The sequence below is a fragment of the Podarcis liolepis genome (genome assembly GCF_965112155.1).
Source record: "Podarcis liolepis genome assembly, chromosome: 18".
NCBI classification, from domain to species: domain Eukaryota; kingdom Metazoa; phylum Chordata; class Lepidosauria; order Squamata; family Lacertidae; genus Podarcis; species Podarcis liolepis.
In genome coordinates, this window is record NC_139572.1 from 5,682,419 (window position 1) to 5,704,001 (window position 21,583).

A 21,583-nucleotide genomic window follows, 5' to 3' on the forward strand; every position below is an offset into this window, starting at 1 on the left:
ATCCCCACTCATCCTTCCTTCGTATTCCTCCCCCTCGCTCTCTGTCTCCTCCCTTCTCTGCGTCTCTGCTCCTGAACCCCTGACATTATTATTCATACTCCGCCCGTTTAACAGGGTTGCCCCAGCCACTCTGGACAGCTTCCAACAGCATATAAAAGAACCTCTAACCTTTGAGATTTTATAAAAAATCTATAAAGATTATGCCTTTCATCGGAATAGCTATTCATTCGCTCTTTTTTCCTTCATATGCCACAGTTGTACAGATACGAATTTAATAACATGTGACCAAAATAGTTTGTTTGATGAAAAATGTTCCCATTTATATCTGGAAAACAACATTATCTTCTAAGCTTTTGTTTTTCAGCACCTGTGATTACATTTCCACTTCTTTTGTTACGTTCCATATCATGACTAGTGTTTAACGCTTCTCCCCTATACAGTGGTACCTCGGGTTACAGACACTTCAGGTTACAGACTCTGCTAACCCAGAAATAGTGCTTCAGGTTAAGAATTTTGCTTCAGGATGAGGACAGAAATCGTGCGGTGGCAGCGGAAGGCCCCATTAACTAAAGTGGTACCTCAGGTTAAGAACAGTTTCAGGTTAAGAACAGACCTCCGGAACGAATTAAGTTCTTAACCCGAGGTACCACTGAACTCATTGAGTCTGACAAGCGCCTCTGCTGTGAATGACAAGCGCCACCGCTAGCGCGGTGCTTCTTTAGTAAATGAGCACACAAAGCGGAAAGTCCTTTAGTGAAATGGCACTGTGGGTTAACCCACAGAGCCTAGGACTTGCCGATCAGAAGGTTGGCGGTTCGAATCCCTGTGACGGGGTGAGCTCCTGTTGCTCAGTCCCTGCTCCTGCCAACCTAGCAGTTCGAAAGCACGTCAAAGTGCAAGTAGATAAGTAGGTACCGCTCCGGCGGGAAGGTAAACGGAGTTTCCGTGCACTGCTCTGGTTCGCCAGAAGCGGCTTAGTCATGCTGGCCACATGACGCAGAAGGTGTACACTGGCTCCCTTGGCCAATAAAGCGAGATGAGCGCCGCAACCCCAGAGTCGGTCACGACTGGACCTAATAGTCAGGGGTCCCTTTACCTTTACCTAGGTATACATTTTGGTAATACCTAGGTATATATCTATTTTGTTTTTCTAGCTTGATCAAAATTATTTATTATTTCATAACAGGTAGACAGTTAAGAGTTTAGGCGGCTTCAGCGGTGGGCGTCCCCCAGAAATCAGCGCCCAGATTCCCTGCACCACTTGCACCCCTAGGTAAAGACAGCCCTGACTTGGGATCTGTTTTCCTATGAAATCGTCTCCTGCTCTGGAGGGCAGGACTCAAACCAACACTTTCCAGTAATAAGAAAGCCGATTCCGACTCAACATCAGGAAAAACTTTCTGACAGTAAGAAGACAGTTGGAAGATGGTAGACTCTCCTTCTTTGGAGTTTTTAAGCAGAGGTTGGGTGTCCATCTGTCAGGGATGTTTTCGCCGAGATTCGTGCGTTACAGAGGGTTGGACTAGATGAAACGTGGGGTTCCCTTCCAACTCTAAAGGTAAAGGTAAAGGGACCCCTGACCATTAGGTCCAGTCATGGCCAACTCTGGGGTTGTGGCGCTCATCTCACTTTATTGGCCGAGGGAGCCAGCATACAGCTTCCGGGCCATGTGGCCAGCAGGACTAAGCCGCTTCTGGCGAACCAGAGCAGCGCACGGAAACGCCGTTTACCTTCCCGCCAGAGCGGTACCTATTTATCTACTTGCACTCTGACGTGCTTTCGAACTGCTAGGTTGGCAGGAGCAGGGACTGAGCAATGGGAGCTCACCCCGTCGCGGGGATTCGAACCACCGACCTTCTGATCGGCAAGTCCTAGGCTCTGTGGTTTAACCCACAGCGCCACCCATGTCCCTCCTTCCAACTCTACTATTCTATAATTCTACAAGATTGCCTTGCCCCACATGTGACCACTTGACTGCTTTGATCATCAGAATTGGCATTTTCCCAAGGGCCACCGAATACTCGTTCTGCATCTTGTAGGAACTCAATTGTTTAGCTGAAACATTGGAACTCCTTGCCTATGGATTCCAGTTAGGTGCCTTCACTGTATTCCTTTCGGTAATAATAATAATAATAATAATAATAATAATTTATTATACCCCGCCCATCTGGCTGGGTCCCCCCAGCTACTCTGGGCTGCTTCCAACAGAACACTAAAATACAATTTCGTATTAAACATTAAAAGCTTCCCTAAACAGGGCTGCCTTTAGATGTCTTCTAAAAGTTTAGTAGTTATTTTTCTCTTTGACATCTGGTGGGAGGGCGTTCCACAGGGTGGGTGCCACCACCGAGAAGGACCTCTGCCTGGTTCCCTGTAACTTGGCTTCTCGCAGCAAGGGAACCGCCAGAAGGCCCTCGGAGCTGGACCTCAGTGTCTGAGCAGAACGATGGTTCAAATTCAGGTTCTTGGGATAAGATGAAAAACCTCTCCCCCCCACATGCCATTCACGATCATAAGTTGGGCTCTGTGTTTTCAATTTTACAAAACAACAACAACACTATAATCGTCACAGGTTGCCTCAACTTTTGAACCTTTTTGCTCCGTGAAGACTTGACTGTATGCAAAACGAGATGCCTTCCTCTCTTGAAAACCAGAGTCCTCCGCTCACAAAACGTCCAAGCTTTTTATCTTATTTGGCAGCGGTTTTTCTCGAAGCTTCTTGTGTCCCCTCCTTGACTCCAACCGCTTCCATTTCCCTGCGAGGTATCTTCTAGGAGGAAAGAAAGAGTTGGTGAAGCAACCTTTGTTTTTAGCAAATGATGCCATTTGGTTAACCCCCCCACACACACACACACACGAAACGAGGGGGGAGGAAACCAACGCGTCCTCCTTCCTCCAGGCTTTTCCTGGACCGGATGCTCAGTATCTCTCTAATTAAAACGGATGGGGCCGAACACCTCCTCCCCACCCACGTATCTCGTTGCTCCCCCATCCCCGGCGGCGCACAAAGGCAAAGCAATTAAAGCCGACTTTCAGTGGGTTTAAGCTTTCTGCAGATCGCCACCGGGGCGCGGCGTTGGAAACTGAAGCGCAAAATACCTTGGAGAGCGGCGCCGCGCGGAAGCGAAGTCATCGCGCGCGGCTAGTTGGGGGCGCATAGCCAGAGACATCGATTTATCCGGGGAGAGGGAGGGTGGCGGGGATGGGGGGAGAGAAGGCTGATGAAGGCCGGGTTGGTATCCTCGGGTACCGCACAGGCAGCCAGCTCGTCCTCCGAAACGTTGCTTCTCGGAGCTAAGGCGTTTGGCACCCGACATAGAGGCTTTGTGCGTAAAGCGAGGATGCGCCGCTGGAATTTGGAGAGAACGTTTTGAGCGTCAAAGACAGTAAGTAGAGAAATTTGCTTCTCTGGGAATAACGGCATGGCGGTGGCTGTGCAAAGCCCCCCCCCCCCTTTTACCCAGCACAATGATGATGGCAGGGAAGCTGTGAGATGATTCTGTGGGGTACGGGGAGCTCTGCGGCTTTGCAGCCAAGCATCTTCGTGGAACTGTCGGAACGGAGACCCTGAGATGTAGCTGGGAGGGAGGAAAAGGATTGGCGGTAGATGCCTTCTAAGAGCTAACATGGCACTTGCTTTTACAGCGTTAAGGGAGCTCTACCGCTCCGGGAAAGGATGGTTATAAATCGGCTCGGCTTTCTGTCCAGGGAGACAGACAGCCCGGAAGAAAAGGGAACGATGGGGGAATCAAGGCCGTATTGCGCGACGCGCAGCGCAGCCACGCTGAGCATTTAAGATGGCTCATTTTGGGGCATTCGAAGGCAGCCTTGTTGCTTCAGTCTCTGCAATCTCTAAGTAATGCCAGTGATCTGCTGCCCAAGCATAGCAGCTTTCTCTAGAGGCAGAGCCCTTTCAGGCCAGTGTGGTCTGCAACATGTCTTTGGCAGGAGAATCATAACGTATTAGCGGCGGGCTCGTTCTGTTCTGGGATGCTTCCCCAATGCTACCCAACAGTGGCGTAGCGTGGGTTGTCAGCACCCGGGGCAAGGCAAGTAATTTGCGCCCCCTAACCCGTGGATTTGCGCCCCCTAACCCGTGGATTTGCGCCCCCTAACCCGTGGATTTGCGCCCCCTAACCCGTGGATTTGCGCCCCCTAACCCATAGATTTGCGCCCCCTAACCCGTGGATTTGCGCCCCCTAACCCGTGGATTTGTGCCCCCTAACCCGTGGATTTGTGCCCCCTAACCCGTGGATTTGTGCCCCCTAACCCTAACCCCCAGATGTTGCGCCCGGTGCGGCCGGCCCCCCCTGCACCCCCCACACTACGCCATTGCTACCCAAAACCACTGCTTTCTGGAGGGGCTGTAGCGCACCCAAGGGGTCCAGAAATAAGCCCGAGCATACGTGCTGTGAAAAAGGTGTGTGGTATTCAGCAGAAAGTTGCAGGGCAGGAAACAAAGGCATGTGGCTGCCCCAAAACCTTTGCAAGAGCAAACGGTATTGAAAATGGAATTAGGCACAGGTGTCCCAATAGCTTCAGGAGTGCTAAGCATCACCAGTGCGCAAAATAATGTCTGGAGGACCCCCAACGATTCTAGTCCTCATCATCTTTAACAAAGACCCTTTGCTAAATACGAACGCAGGAAGCTGCCAGACCATCTAGCTAAGCATTGCTACACTTAAGAAAGGTAAAGGTAAAGGACCCCTGGATGGTTCAGTCCAGTCAAAAGCAACTATGGGGTTGCAGCGCTCATCCTGCTTTTGGGCCGAGGGAGCTGGTGTTTGTCCACAGACAGCTTTCCGGGTCATGTGGCCACATGACGAAACTGCTTCTGGCACAACGGGACACCGCGACGGAAGCCAGAGTGCATGGAAACGCCGTTTACCTTCCTGCCACAGCAGTACCTATTTATCTACTTGTGCTGGTGTGCTTTTGAACTGCTAGGTTGGCAGGAAGTGGGACAGAGCAACAGGAGCTCACCCCGTCGCGGGGATTTGAACCGCCAACCTTCCGATTAGCAAACCCAAGAGGCTAAGGGGTTTAGACCACAGCGCGACCTGTGTCTACACTAGCTGGTAGCAAACAGATGAGTCTTTCCCAGCTGTGAACAGTGGTTCGTGCGACATTGCTTTCAATTCCCAACAAAGCCCAACAATGTAACTGCATTGCTCACATTCAGGTCATGTTCATCTTGCCTTTTTCACTCCTTCCAGCCCTTCTCCAAATCAGTTTTATGTTGTAAGCTCCTTGGGGACAGGGAACTGCCCTGAACTACATTGGTAAAGGAACTCCTGACCATTAGGTCCAGTCATGGCTGACTCTGGGGTTGCGGCGCTCATCTCGCTTTACTGGCCGAGGGAGCCGGCGTACTGCTTCTGGGTCATGTGGCCAGCAGGACCAAGCTGCTTCTGGCGAAGCAGAGCAGCACACGGAAATGCCGTTTACCTTCCCTCCAGAGTGGTACCTATTTATCTACTTGCACTTTGAGGTGCTTTCGAACTGCTAGGTTGGCAGGAGCAGGGACTGAGCAATGGGAGCTCACCCCATCGCGGGGATTTGAACCACCGACCTCTGATCACCAAGTCCTTGGCTCTGTGGTTTACCCACAGTGCCACCCACATCCCTCGAGCTACTTTGGTACATCGTTGCTAACTGCTTGCAGTGGTTCTCGGCCTTGGGTCCCCAGATGTTTTGGGACTACAACTCCCATCACCCCTAGCTAACAGGACCAGTGGTCAGGAATGATGGGAATTGTAGGCCAAAACATCTGGGGACCCAAGGCTGAGAAAGGCTAGCTTAGAGGGTTTCCTTACAATCAAATGGTATGTAATTTCTGTGAAATAAACTGAACCTAAGAAAAGCCTGGTGGATCAGGCCCATGGCTTGTCTAGTCCAGCACCCTGTTATCACAGTGGCCAGGGGAACGTGGGTGGCACTGTGGTCTAAACCAAGCCTCTTGGGCTTGCCGATCAGAAGGTTGGCGGTTCGAATCCCTGTGACGGGGGTGAGATCCCGTTGCTCTGTCCCAGTTCCAAAGGTATGGTGGACTTTATTGATGTTCAATTATCTCAAGTGGGTCCCAGGGTAAAAAACAGCAAGAACTCTGCCCTAAAGGTTGTGGGACCAGCACAGGAGGTCGGCAAAATGTGGAATGAAAACTGTAGCTGATTCGACATCAAACAAAAACATGTATTGACTTGCATTCTTTATTGTGTGTCGCTTTGTGCATATATGAAAGGAAAAGCGGTATACAAATCTAATAAATAATAAACTTATTACTGTATTCCAAACGTTGCCTGTGAATGATTTACCTTACCCCAGGGTAAAGTAAATGGTTCCCCTCTCTATTATTCCCCCCCCCCAAAAAATTCCATCTTCTTTTGCAGACTGAGCTCAACAGCAGGTTAACTTTGCTGTGCTGCCGAATCCTTTATCCGAAGCAACATGGGGACTACCGAGGCCACTTTGCGTATGGAAAACGTGGATGTGAAAGAGGAATGGCAGGATGAAGACTTCCCCAGGTTGGTTCCTGCAGCTGTTTGTTATTTTTAATTTATTTAAGATGCTTTAAGCAGCTCAAGCCCTCCCCATGCAAAAAATATGCAAGCAGCCGTTGCTATACTCAAAATTTGGGGTTGGCTTTTGCAGCCCAAGGGACGCGGGTGGCGCTGTGGGTTAAACCACAGAGCCTAGGACTTGCCGATCAGAAGGCCAGCGGTTCAAATCCCCACGATGGGGTGAGCTTAGCCTGATCTTTTATTCCCCTTCCTTCCCTTCCCCTCCCCTTTTTATGAAGATTACCCGCTCTGGGATCCCACAGCTAATTCTCCCCTGGTTTCCTCGCTGGCCCAAATAGGACTAACTTAGCCAGCTAGCCCTGGGGATCATCAAATGTTTATTGGGTGGATTTCCCCCCTAAATTGATTTTTGAATTCTGAATTTATTGTTATTCACGTTTTATGCTGTATTTTATGCTGGGTTTTTTTGTTTTTGTTTTTAATAATTTTTATTAAGTACAAATAAGAAAACATACATATTTACAACAAAAGAAAATACAAAGGAAAAATAAAATACAAATAACCAAGGGGGGGGGGGGAATTAGAGAATACTTTGCCTCTTTTCATATTTACAGTTATTTATACCTCTATAAAATGCTATTCACAATGAAGGAGTGAAATGAAAGATAAGATATCAGAAAAAAGAAAGAAAGAACAAAGAAAAAATAAAGAAGTAAAAGAAAAGGATCATAGGTGAAAATTTTTAAAAGTAGATAAGTATTCACTATACATAGCCATATAATAATAATAATAATAATAATAATAATAATAATAATAATAAAATATGCTGCTTTTTGTTGCATCAATTAAGTGTTTTAAATTTGTTGTTAGACGCCCTGAGCCCGGTTTTCTGAACCAGGAAGGGCAGGGTATAAATTATTATTATTATTATTATTATTATTATTATTATTATTATTATTATTATTATTAAAATGAAATGGGTTCGATGAGGGCGCATGGGCATCGACAGCTGTAATCTAACATGGCCCAGGGGAGTAAAGACATCACTTCTGCATGGAGCATGCTTCTCACTGAGATCCTATTGATGGCCACAGCGATTCTGTCTTCCTAAGACAGTAGTCTCCCTGTTTAGTGCCAGCTGCCAAGGCAAAATTCGCTGGAGCAGATGGAACCAACAAGTCATGCCATCTCCTGTCTTCCTTTCCACTGCATCATTAGCTGAGTGCTCTGTCTATGAAAGGCACAGCTGCAGAAAGGACTAAGAAGTGCCTTTTTTAGTCACTGGTAAGGCAGGGAAGTGAGAGCTGCACCATAAAGAAGGCTGGTCGCCGAAGAATGGATGCTTTTGAATTCTGGTGCCGGAGGAGACTCTTGAGAGTCCCATGGACTGCAAGAAGATCCAACCTCTCCATTTGGAAGGAAATCAGCCCTGAGTGCTCACTGGAAGGACAGATCCTGAAGCTGAGGCTCCAAGACTTTGGCCACCTCAGGAGAAGAGAAGACTCCCTGGAAAAGACCCTGATGTTGGGAAAGATGGAGGGCGCAAGGAGAAGGGGACGACAGAGGACGAGATGGTTGGATAGTGCTCTCGAAGCTACAAACATGAGTCTGACCAAACTGCGGGAGGCAGTGGAAGACAGGAGGGCCTGGCATGCTCTGGTCCAGGGGGTCACGAAGAGTCGGACACGACTAAGCGACTAAACAACTACAAGGCACGGAAGGGCCTATTATTCAGTGAGAAGGCACGGGCTTTGCAATGCAGAATATTTTGTGTTCAATCCTGGGCACTTCCAGCTATTTATTAATTCATATCCAGCCTTTCTTCCCCTTAGGGCAAAACATGCCCATGATTGAGCAAAGCTTTTGTTTTGTTTTGTTTTTTAAAGGTAAAGGACCCTTGGACAGTTAAATCCAGTCAAAGGCAACTATGGGGTTGCAGCGCTCATCTCGCTTTCAGGCCGAGGGAGCTGGCCTTTGTCCGGGTCACATGGCCCGTGCTTTTTTCCTGGGGGTACGCAGAGGTACCCATGCCCCTAAGCATTTTGTGAATCTAAGTTTGGCCTCATTGAGGGGCTGTATTTCAATGTGAGTAGGAAAATGAAACTACAGTGGTACCTCGGGTTACAGACGCTTCAGGTTACAGACGCTTCAGGTTACAGACTCCTCTAACCCAGAAATAGTACCTCGGGTTAAGAACTTCGCTTCAGGATGAGAACAGAAATTGTGCTCCGGCAGCGCGGCGACAGCAGGAGACCCCATTAGCTAAAGTGGTGCTTCAGGTTAAGAACAGTTTCAGGTTAACAACGGACCTCCGGAAAGAATTAAGTTCTTAACCGGAGGTACCACTGTAATGATATTAAAAATAATAATATATAATAATTTAATATTTAATATTTATTATATATTATATACAGTCATACCTCATATTACGTTTGCTTCATGATACATTTTTTCAGGTTGCGTCCCGCGGCGACCTGGAACTACTGGAAAGGGTTACTTCCGGGTTTCGCCACTCGCACATGCGCACAAGTGCTAAATTGCGCTGCGCACCTGTGCGGATACGGCACTTCAGGTTGCGGGCTTTTCATGTTGCGAACAGTGGTACCTCGGGTTACATACGCTTTAGGTTACAGACACTTTGGGTTACAGACTCCACTAACCCAGAAATAGTACCTCGGTTTAGTGGCGTAGCGTGGGTTGTCAGCACCCGGGGCAAGGCAAGTAATTTGCGCCCCCTAACCCGTGGATTTGCGCCCCCTAACCCGTGGATTTGCGCCCCCTAACCCTAACCCCCAGATGTTGCGCCCGGTGTGGCTGGCCCCCCCTGCACCCCCCACGCTACGCCACTGCCTCGGTTTAAGAACTTTGCTTCAGGATGAGCACAGAAATTGGGCTCCAGCGGCGCGGCAGCAGCAGGAGGCCCCATTAGCTAAAGTGGTGCTTCAGGTTAAGAACAGTTTCAGGTTAAGAACAGACCTCCGGGATGAATTAAGTACTTAACCTGAGGTACCACTGTGTATATATATATATATATATTTGCTTTCGTAGATTTTCACGGGTACAGGAATGCAGGTTTTGGTGTCTTCGGGTGTCTTCCCGTGTAAGAGTTGGGGTGTCTAGGCGACGTTTCGACGAGGTCTCACTCGTCATCTTCAGGCTGGTGCTTTCGGCTTCTTGTTACATGATGCCTCCTCGGGACGGGGCCTCTCAGCAGTGGCGGGGGGGCGGGGGCGGCTACGACGGCGGCTCTTCAGCCCCTCCGTCCGGCCTCTCCGAATTCTGAGCCAGGCCGCAGCCCTCCTCCACCGCCTCCCTTCTTCTTCTTCTTTTGAAGAGCCGCCATCTGAAGAGCCAACTGAAGAGCCGCCGTCGTAGCCGCCCCCGCCCCCCCGCCACTGCTGAGAGGCCCCGTCCCGAGGAGGCATCATGTAACAAGAAGCCGAAAGCACCAGCCTGAAGATGACGAGTGAGACCTCGTCGAAACGTCGCCTAGACACCCCAACTCTTACACGGGAAGACACCCGAAGACACCAAAACCTGCATATATATATATATATATATGCTTTCGTAGATTTTCACGGGTACAGGAATGCAGGTTTTGGTGTCTTCGGGTGTCTTCCCGTGTAAGAGTTGGGGTGTCTAGGCGACGTTTCGACGAGGTCTCACCTAGACACCCCAACTCTTACACGGGAAGACACCCGAAGACACCAAAACCTGCATTCCTGTACCCGTGAAAATCTACAAAAGCATATATGTCTTCCCGTGTAAGAGTTGGGGTGTCGACGAGGTCTCATAATAATAATAATAATAATTTATAAGCCATGTGGTCAGACATTTTTAACGGCCGGATCGGCAGGAAGCCTTTGAGATGGGGGGAACAATGCCTGGGAAAGGGAGGCTTTCCCTTTCTGAAAACCAAAATAAAGCAAATGAGCTTGTGTAATTACGTCAGCACCTCCCGAACGTATGCGCTCATGCGCTTAGCAGATATTAATCCATCTGGCCACCCAGGTCCCGAGTGGCCAAAACGGCGAGAGGGAATCCGGGCGAGGGAAACCGAGCCGTTTGCCAAAAACAGGGCTGAATGAATACGTCTTCTAACAAATGGGGTAGGTTGGGGGAGAGGACGTTTCCGGCCCCCGGCCCCCACCAGATGCAAAGGAGATGTGCAGAATGACATGTTCCGGGGAGGCATACAGATGTGGAAAGATCCCACCCCAAAAGAGGGTTTTAAGTGTCTGTCTTGGCTGCCTGAGAGATGCCGGTCCTATTACCAAGCCCGAGTGATGCTCACGGATGCTGGGATGCAGCGAGCATGCTCAGTAGGCCGCTGTGCCGGCAAGATTAGAGGAGGCAGGCACCATAACAGCAGCCGAGAGGGAAGCATCATATGATCAGCACAGCCCGAAATGGTGACACATGATCAGCTGGGTCGATTCAAGAAAGTCCAGAGAAGAAGAGAGGGGAGGAGAGGGGGAATAGGTATAAGCGCAGGCCGAAAGGAGCGGTGAAGCTTTTGAGCCTGGGAACTGGGAGTTATCACAGTCAAGAGCTGCACTTAAGGTAAAGGAAGAAGCCTTTCTTGTCATCCTCTGCATCCATTTATAGCCTTAATCTCCCCTTCCCTATACTGTGCAGAGCCAAGGCAGATGCGTCTATTGACTCTGCTGCTGCTTGGAGGCTAAAAGCGTAGAGGTCAAATTTGCCCCTCTAAATAAGCTGCTGGTGTGCTTACGATTTCTCATCTTGTGCTTCCCCTTCTATGTTATTGCAGAGATGGGGGTAAAAGGAAAATTGCTGTTTTGTTTTAAACTGAACGTACCTTTGAAACAAGCATATTTCGTAACACACAACCACTGGTTTAGGAAGGGGAGGGTGGGATTATGCAGTAATCCACGTAATTGCATCATTTATTTTGCTTCTGCCAGCCTTATGCTGAGGCCTGGAGAGAGAAGGGCAGGATAGGTGCTGCCCTTTGTGGCTTTAACTCTATCACGGCTGGGTGGGGGGTGATTTCTCCACCCTCCTGACCGGTAGAGATTTGGAATCGTTTGGGCTTCATCTTTTAAATATCTCCAGTGCTCGGAATGTGAACTAGTTTGGTTAACAAAGTTCGCTGAATTGGTTTCCCCCCCAGAATTGCCCAAAAATGTGAATTAAGTTCGCTTTTGCATAAAACCTTGAACAATTTCAAGTTTGTGTTCATTTTCTTCCATGTCTGTATATGGTTTTTTTTAACCCTTTAGGCTCCAAATGTTGTTGAATTCTCAACTCTCATCAGCCCCTGAAGCCAGCATGACCAATGGTTAGGAATGATAGGAGCTCATCAGTTTTGTGTTTACTGTATCTGTAAGATACGTCTGGGATTTCCGATACATAGCCAGCCCTTCTGCCCTTGTTGTAAACGGTGTCTGGGCGAAAATCGCTGAAATGTCCGGGAAAATCTGGACGTACGGCAGCCCACGTCAGAAGTGTCAGTTTTGGCAAAATTCATTAAAAATAGCTCACAAACTTCTTCCTTTTTTTAAGATTTTGCAAAAAAACAGTTCAACAACTTTGTGTCCAGATTTTTACTTTTTGAAATATGACTGTAAGGTGCACCGATGATGGGGGGGGGGAGGGTTGTTACTATTAATAATTATATACTGTTTATTGTCTTTGATTCTCTCCACCCCCTTCTTTTTCTTTGTAAAATTTGCAGATAAAAATAATAATTTCAGAAAAGGGCGTTGGACACGACCTGAAAGGAAATATCTGCGTGTTATCTGGTGTTCACAACCAATTGTTAATTGAAAAAGAAAAGAAAACATAAGACTGAGCTGGAAATACTTTTTAAACTTCTCTCTCTCTCTCTCTCTTCTTCCCCCATCTTCCAACCTATAGACCTCTCCCGGAAGAGGCAGGGATGGAGTCAGCTGAAGATGCCCTCTGTAAGTTCGGGTTCAGGTGGGACCCTACTGCTCTCTCTCCCAACACAACACGTTGGAACAAATGAGATATACCGCATTTTTTGCTCTATAAGACCACAAGACCACCCTAAAATACTGATGAATATAAGACCACAGGACCACCCACTCTATAAGACCACAAGACCACCCTAAAATACTGATGAATTTTCAGGAGAATTCATTTTTTAAACACACATACACACAAAGTAATGTGGAAATGAAGTGAAATGAACTTTAGATTGGAAACATGAAAAACGGAGAGAAACCAAAATCGATAGATTCACCCACCGTATTTTTCGCTCTATAAGACGCACCAGACCACAAGACGCACCTAGTTTTTGGAGTAGGGAAACAAGAAAAAAAATATTCTGTATCTCAGAAGCCAGAACAGCAAGAGGGATCGCTGCGCAGTGAAAGCAGCAATCCCTCTTGCTGTTCTGGCTTCTGGGATAGCTGCGCAGCCTTGCATTCGCTCCATAAGACGCACACACATTCCCCCTTACTTTTTAGGAGGGAAAAAGTGAGTCTTATAGAGCAAAAAATACGGTAGATGATAAAATGGATGGAAACTTAAATGGGGGTGGCAGAGAACTGCAGAGTTGAAGGGATCCTAAGGGTCATCCAGCCCAATCCTGTGCAGTGCTGGAAATTTGAGCACAAGAGCACAGGATAGCAATTCAGAGGCTGGAGGAGCAGAAGTCAACACACAAACACTAAAGGCTCTTGGAGAGACAGATGGTGTGCTAGATTGTGTCTGGAGGTGGTTGGAGGATGGATGGTGGCTAACAGATTGAGGTTGAATCCTGACAAGTACTGTTTTGGGGGACAGGAGGCAGGCAGGTGTGGGGGACGCCCTGGTCCTGAATGGGGCACCTGTGCCCCTGAAGGACCAGGTGTGCAGCCTGGGAGTCATTTTGGACTCACAGCTGTCCATGGAGGCGCAGGTCAATTCTGTGTCCAGGGCAGCTGTCTACCAGCTCCATCTGGAACGCAGGCTGAGACCCTATCTGCCCGCAGACTGTCTCGCCAGAGTGGTGCATGCTCTGGTTATCTCCCGCTTGGACTACTGCCATGCGCTCTACGTGGGGCTACCTTGGAAGGTGACTCAGAAACTGCAACTAATCCAGAATGTGGCAGCTAGACTGGTGATTGGGAGCAGCCACCAAGACCACATAACACCGGTCTTGAAAGACCTGCATTGGCTCCCAGTACGTTTCCGAGCACAATTCAAAGTGTTGGTGTTGACCTTTAAAGCCCTAAACGGCCTCAGTCCAGTAGACCTGAAGGAGCATCTCCACTCCCATTGTTCTGCCTGGACACTGAGGTCCAGCGCCGAGGGTTTTCTGGCGGTTCCCTCCCTATGTGAAGTGAGGTTACAGGGAACAAGGCAGAGGGCCTTCTCGGTAGCGGCACCTGCCCTCCCATCCAGATGTCAAGGGAATAAACAACTAAATGACTTTTAGAAGACATCTAAAGGCAGCCCTGTTTAGGGAAGTTTTTAATGTTTAGTGCTGTATTATGTTTTTAATATTCTGTTGGGAACTGCCCAAAGTGTCTGGGGAAACCCGGCCAGGTGGGCGGGGTATAAATAATAAATAATTATTATTATTACAGTGGTACCTCTGGTTACGAACTTAATTCTTAACTTGAATTCGTTCTTAACCTGAGGTACCACTTTAGCTAATGGGGCCTCCCATGAACTGACGCATGTTGGGGAAAGAAATATGAATTTCTTTTCTTTCTTTCTTGTTATTTATACTTATACATCATGCAAAGAAGCACTGAATAAAATGAACAAATAATACAAAATCAGAAGAAAATACAAAAGCAAAATTACAAGGATATAAACATAATAACCTAGTTAGTTAGAAGTCACTTTATTCCTTTTTCTTCTTTTTTGGTATTACTTTTCCTTCTTCTTTTTCCTTTTTTAAGGAGAGTATAATGTTTTATATTTTTGATTGTAGTTTAGAGGCAAGAAATATGAATTTCATGCTCACGGGGTCTGAATTGGCGGTGGTGGACCAAGAACGAGACGTTGGGGTTGTAATGGATAGCTCAGTTAAGACGTTAATTCGTTGTACAAGTTACTTCTGAACTGGCTCTTTTCCCCCTCTTTCCAAATGTAAATCCGCAGCTCCTCCGAACACGTTAAATTTTAGTAACGGGGCACATCACAAGCGGAAGACGCTCGTCGCCCCAGAAATCAACATTTCCTTGGACCAGAGTGAAGGCTCTCTCCTGTCAGACGATTTCCTGGACACCCCGGACGACCTGGACATCAATGTCGATGACATCGAGACCCCTGACGAGACCGATTCTCTTGAGTTTCTTGGGAACGGGAACGAACTGGAATGGGAGGGTAAGTAAAGGGGAATTTTTAAAAACCCTCCACAATATTTTATGCATTTTCATACGGATTCGAGATGATAGCTAAGGGCAAGAAGGAGCTGAAAAAGTTGGGGGGGCCCATGCAAATAGGTGGAATATCTCCTACAGACACCCTCACCTATTAGTACCCCCTATAGTCCTAAATACCTGTAGTGATGGGGAAGAAATTTGGTTATTTCTGTTTGATGTTTTATTGTGTTTTTAATATTCTGTTGGGAGCCACCCAGAGTGCATAGCTGTCAAGTGTCCCTTATTTGGCGGGACAGTCCCTTATCCCAGTGTCGTGTCCCGCTGCTGTCCCTTATTGATGATGCCCCTTAAATTTCCCGGGTTTCAAAGGAAGCAGCTCCTCTCCCTCCCTCCCTCCCTGCCGGCCAGGGAGGAGGGAGGCTCCAACTGTGTTGCCTGGCTGCGTTGCTCACCCAATAAGGAGTCTAAGGACGACTGGGGGTGGAGCTTGCATGCCTTGTGCCAATCAAATCGGCCGCGTTGCCTGGGGACTCACCTTTGCTCAGCGCTTCCCAGCGGAGAGGTGACAGTGGTTTTCCTTGCTGCATCCCCTTTGCCGGGTTGCTGCGCTGTGGGAACCACCGCTTGAGGCTTCGTTTGGCTGTTGGTTGACTAAAATCCCTTATTTTGGCTGCTGATCCCTTATTTTCGAGGCTGCTGGTCCCTTATTTTCAAATCTGTAAATTGACAGCTATGCCAGAGTGGCGGTATGAATGATTAATAATAATAACGGACAACGTGATCAATTTGGTTAAGGCAACCACTTGTGATATTATCCTTTGACTGGCGAAACTATCAAGGAAGGGGCAGCTGGCTGGGCCAGGGAGGCGACTAATATCTCATTTTGAGAAGAGGCGGCCACTGCCGGCCTATAGGAGGCTCTGGTAAGACCCCTCCTTAAGAAACCCTCTGTGGACCTGAGAAATCTAAAAGGTCGCCGCCCAGTTGTCAACAGATTGCAGGCAAAAAAATTGTGTGTCTCCGGACGCATTTGCAGGTGAATTTCTGTGAGAAATTCTTCGAGAAATTTCAAATGCAAAGAACTGAAAAATGGGAAAAGTGGGGAACAGGGAAAACTAAATGGACAGATTGCTGTCTGTCCCTTAATATATATATATAGTGGTACCTTGGGTTAAGTACTTAATACGTTCTGGAGGTGCGTTCTTAACCTGAAACTGTTCTTAACCTGAAGCACCACGTTAGCTAATGGGGCCTCCTGCTGCTGCCACACAATTTCTGTTCTTACCCTGAAGCAAAGTTCTTAACCTGAGGTAATATTTCTGGGTTAGCGGAGTCTGCAACCTGAAGCGTATGTAACATGAACATATGTAACCTGAAGCGTATGTAACCCGAGGTACCACTGTACCACTTTAGCTAATGGGGCCTCCTGCTGCCGCTGCGCGATTTCTGTTCTCGTCCTGAAGCAAAGTTCTTAACCCGAGGTACTATTTCTGGGTTAGCAGAGTCTGTAACCTGAAGCGTCTGTAACCTGAAGCGTCTGTAACCCGAGGTACCACTGTATATATTTCAGCTCACACCAAGAACAAACTTAGTTGGTCTCTAAGCTGCTACTGGACAATTTATTTACAGTCATATTTACAGACGCTTCAGGTAGCGGTTTTTTTGGGTTATGGACCGCCAAAACCCGGAAGTACCAGAACGGGTTACTTCCGGGTTTCGGCGGTCGCGCATGCGCAGAAGCGCTGAATCGCAACCTGCGCATGAGCAGACGCACAGCTGCGGGTTGCGAACGCTGTGGGTTGCGAACGTGCATCCCGCACGGATCACATTCGCAACCGGAGCATCCACTGTATTTTTTTTATAAGGTAAAGGTAAAGGGACCCCTGACCATTAAGTCCAGTCGTGTCCGACTCTGGGGTTGCGGCGCTCATCTCGCTTTACTGGCCGAGGGAGCCGGCGTACAGCTTCCGGATCATGTGGCCAGCAGGACTAAGCCGCTTCTGGCGAACCAGAGCAGCGCACGGAAACACCGTTTACCTTCCCGCCAGAGCGGTACCTATTTATCTACTTGCACTTTGATGTGCTTTTGAACTGCTAGGAGCAGGGACCGAGCAACGGGAGCTCACCCCATCACAGGGATTCGAACTGCCGACCTTCTGATCAGCAAGTCCTAGGCTCTGTGGTTTAACCCACAGCGCCACCAGCGTCCCTTCATTTTTATTTATATATATATATAATATGTCCCTTAATACTCGTCTCCCAAACTCTTTCTGTACAATCGAGCCTTGCTAGGGATGGTCTTTGTGAATTCCCCCCTCAGACGACACTCCTGTGGCCACAGCCAAAAACATGCCGGGAGACAGCGCAGACTTATTTGGAGATGGCGCCGTGGAAGGGGGCAGCGCCACAAACGGCCGCCTGTGGAGAACGGTCATCATCGGGGAGCAGGAACACCGAATCGACCTGCAGATGATCAAGCCGTACATGAAAGTGGTGACGCACGGAGGTGAGGAGGGGCTTGCATTATTATTATTATTATTATTATTATTATTATTATTATTATTATTATTGCATTCGGGGCGGGAGGATTTGTGTCGCTGGGTGTGCAGATGGTTCAGTTAAGATGCGCATTTGGCAATACAGCGGTACCTCGGGTTAAGTACTTAATCCATTCCGGAGGTCCGTTCTTAACCTGAAACTGTTCTTAACCTGAAGCACCACTTTAGCTAGTGGGGCCTCCCGCTGTCGCCGCGCCGCTGGAGCACAATTTCTGTTCTCATCCTGAAGCAAAGTTCTCAACCCAAGGTAATATTTCTGGGTTAGCGGAGTCTGTAACCTGAAGCGGATGTAACCTGAAGCATGTGTAACCCGAGGTACCACTGTATCCAAGCAAGCAGCCAACTCAGACCAGATATTGATTTGATGGATGGATGGCAGTTAACAGATTGAGGTTGAACCCTGAGAAGACAGAAGTACAGTGGTACCTCAGGTTAAGGACTTATTCGTTCCGGAGGCCTGTTCTTAACCTGAAACTGTTCTAACCTGAGGTACCACTTTAGCTAATGGGGCCTCCCGCTACCGCCACACGATTTCTGCTCTCATCCTGAAGCAAAGTTCTTAACCTGAGGTACTACTTCTGGGTTAGCGGAGTCTGTAACCTGAAGCGTCTGTAACCCAAGGTACCACTGTACTGTTTTCGGAGAACAAGGGGTGAGCAGGTGTGGGGGGACTCCCTGGTCCTGAATGGGGCAACTGTGCCCCTGAAGGACCAGGTGCGCAGCCTGGGAGTCATTTTGGACTCACAACTGTCCATGGAGGCAGAGGTCCTTTCTGTGTCCAGGGCAGCTGTCTACCAGCTCCATCTGGTACGCAGGATGAGACCCTCCCTGCCTGCAGACTGTTACCGTGTTTTGTAAACTGCTTTGGGAAGTTTCATAGCCCCCCCCCCAAAAAAGCGGTATATAAATGCTCAGGACAAACAAAAACAAACTCCTTTTGCCAGCCCATTCCATGTCCAGCTCAGCTCCCCAAACCAATTTAATTAATTGATGTCTGTTTTTATGCATTTTGTGTTGTTTTTATGATGTTAGCTGCTCTGAGCCCAGCCTTGGCCGGGGAGGGCAGGATAGAAATAAATTATTATTATTATTATTATTATTATTATTATTATTATTATTATTATTATTACTACTACTACTACTACTACTACTACAGTGGTACCTCAGGTTACATACGCTTCAGGTTACATTTGCTTCAGGTTACAGACTCCACTAACCGAGAAATCGTGCTCCATCGGCGCGGCGGCAGCAGGAGGCCCCATTAGCTAAAGTGGTGCTTCAGGTTAAGAACAGTTTCAGGTTAAGAACGGACCTCCAGAACAACTTAAGTACTTAACCCGAGGTACCACTGTATTAGGGGACGCAGGTGGCGCTGTGGGTTAGACCACATAGCCTAGGGCTTGCCGATCCGAAGGTCGGCGGCTCGAATCCCCGCGACGGGGTGAGCTCCCGTTGCTCGGTCCCTGCTCCTGCCAACCTAGCAGTTCGAAAGCACACCAGCACAAGTAGATAAATAGGTACCACTCTGGCGGGAAGGTAAACGACGTTACCGTGCGCTGCTCTGGTTCGCCAGAAGCGGCTTAGCCATGCTGGCCACATGACCCGGAAGCTGTACGCCGGCTCCCTCGGCCAATAAAGTGAGATGAGCACCGCAACCCCAGAGTCGGCCACAACTAGACCTAATGGTCAGGGGTCCCTTTACCTTTACGCATATTGTGTTGTTTTTATGATGTTAGCCGCTCTGAGCCTGGCCTCGGCCGGGGAGGGCGGGATAGAAATAATTTTTTATTATTATTATTATTATTATTATTATTATTATTATTATTATTATTATTAATTTCCTGTCTGTTTCTCTCCCAGGTTATTACGGGGAAGGACTGAACGCCATCATCGTCTTTGCTGCCTGCTACCTGCCGGACAGCAGCCTGCCAGATTATCATTACATCATGGAGAACCTTTTCCTGTGAGTGACTTTTTCTTGCCTTCTGCTTGGAACGGAGGAGGGGAAACTCACTTTTAAGCTCCATTTGGATTAATTTGCTTGGACTACTGCCATCCGCTCTACGTGGGGCTACCTTGGAAGGTAACTCAGAAACTGCAACTAATCCAGAATGTGGCAGCTAGTCTATGGACTGGGAGTGGCCGCTGAGACCATATAACACTGGTCCTGAAAGACCTACATTGGCTCCCAGGACGTTTCCGAGCACAATTCAAAGTGTTGGTGTTGACCTTGAAAGCCCTAAATTGCCCAGTACAGTGGTACCTCAGGTTACATATGCTTTAGGTGGTGCTTCAGGTTAAGAGCAGTTTCAGGTTAAGTACGGACCTCCAGAACAAATTAAGTACTTAACCTGAGGTACCACTGTATACCTGAAGGGGCGTCTCCACCCCATCGTCCTGCCCGGACACTGAGGTCCAGCTCCGAGTCACCAGTCTAGCTCCGAGGGCCTTCTGGTGGTTCCCTCCCTGCGAGAAGCGAAGTTACAGGGAACCAGGCAGAGGGCCTTTTCGGTAGTGGCACCTGCCCTGTGGAACGCCCTCCCACCAGATGTCAAAGAAATAAATAACTATCTGGCTTTTAGAAGACAGCTGAAGGCAGCCCTGTTTAGGGAAGCTTTTAATATTTGATGAATCATTGTATTTTAATATTTTGCTGGAAGCTGCCCAGAGTGGCTGGGGAAGCCCAGCCAGATGGGCGGAGTATAAATTCTTCTTATTATTATTATTAATTGTCTGTCTCTGGTTTTCTAACAGGTATGTGATAAGCAGCTTGGAGTTGCTAGTGGCAGAGGATTATATGATTGTGTACATGAACGGTGCCACGCCACGCCGGAGAATGCCAGGGATCGGCTGGTTGAAAAAATGCTACCAAATGATAGACAGAAGGTGAGGTTTGTGGACTGAGTCCATGCCAATGGGCCACGTCTTACAGGGGATGAGGATGACCGGTTACATACATGTGTCATGGAACTTTGAAGTGTCAGGCATAGCTCTAATGGCTTTAGCCCAAACGTCGCAGAGTTTTCCTGCACAGCGAAGAAGCTAGTTGAGGTGGAAATGACTAGTCAGCTAGACTCAGAATAACTATTTACAGGATTTATTAAAAGGGAAAAATAAAACCAGCAGAGTTTCTGCATACAAAACAAAGCAAAATAAATCCTTTCTTTCTCTCTCTCTCTCATAACCATACACAGCACTTCTACTCCTACTCCTAACACACCTAACACCAAACTGTGCTAGCATTTCTAGATAACAGAGTTGAGTGCTGGTCGTTAACCAATCAGAGTAATTAGTTTCTAGGTCAAGCAGACCTTGGCTTTCTGCCAAGAGTAAATTGACACTACCTTGAGTTAATTGTGTGAAGCCAGAATCTGTAAGTTTCCCATGAGAATCAATTACCAGAAACCGAACATGTGTGTGCATCAATTTATTTATTTCATAAATTTTATACACCACTAGTCTGTAAAAAAGACACCGAACAAACCTTCAAAGCGGTTTACAAAAAACCACATATATTGCAAGAACCGAAGTCTAATTACTGTACTTTCGCTCTATAAGACGCACCAGACCACAAGACGCACCTAGTTTTTGGAGGAGGAAAACAAGAAAAAAAATATTCTGAATCTCAGAAGCCAGAACAGCAAGAGGGATTGCTGCGCAGTGAAAGCAGCAATCCCTCTTGCTGTTCTGGCTTCTGGGATAGCTGCGCAGCCTGTATTCGCTCCATAAGACGCACACACATTTCCCCTTACTTTTAAGGAGGGGAAAAGTGAGTCGTATAGAGCAAAAAATACGGTATATATGGAGATTCAAGGTTCCTAACCCCTCATGGAGCTGTAAACTCTTTACCAGAGTCTTCCACTGTCCTGAGTGGAAACCCAGCCAGATGGGCAGGGTATAAATAATAAAATATTATTATTATTATTATTATTATTATTATTATTATTATTATTATTACTACTACTACTACTACTGGCCTATGGTGTGTAGACAGAGTTTTACTTCTTGCCTTAGAACTTTGAAAGCATTCCTACTGAAGACAGTAGGATTTCTCGCATGTAATCATTTATGCACTTTGATTTAAACAAACTGTCGCTCCAACTTTTGCTCTGTCAGCTGATTTATGTTTTGGCTTAAGTTTCATTAATATTGGTTTATTTTTATTTTTATTTTATCTTCAAGTTTTTTATGTGTT

The 21,583-nt window shown here is 47.6% G+C and overlaps 1 protein-coding gene across 1 annotated transcript in view; it reads left to right on the forward strand.

Moving 5' to 3' along the window:
• Window positions 1-2,889: 2,889 nt before the first annotated feature.
• ATCAY (ATCAY kinesin light chain interacting caytaxin) overlaps window positions 2,890-21,583 on the forward strand; it is a 36,474-nt gene continuing 17,780 nt past the window's right edge. Inside the window, exons 1-7 of the mRNA XM_083484073.1 lie at window positions 2,890-3,386; window positions 6,390-6,524; window positions 12,405-12,451; window positions 14,607-14,831; window positions 17,151-17,336; window positions 19,249-19,351; window positions 20,143-20,274. Coding sequence (XP_083340199.1) covers window positions 6,448-6,524; window positions 12,405-12,451; window positions 14,607-14,831; window positions 17,151-17,336; window positions 19,249-19,351; window positions 20,143-20,274 — 770 coding nt within the window. The 5' untranslated portion in view covers window positions 2,890-3,386; window positions 6,390-6,447. The remainder of the gene's footprint in view (window positions 3,387-6,389; window positions 6,525-12,404; window positions 12,452-14,606; window positions 14,832-17,150; window positions 17,337-19,248; window positions 19,352-20,142; window positions 20,275-21,583) is intronic.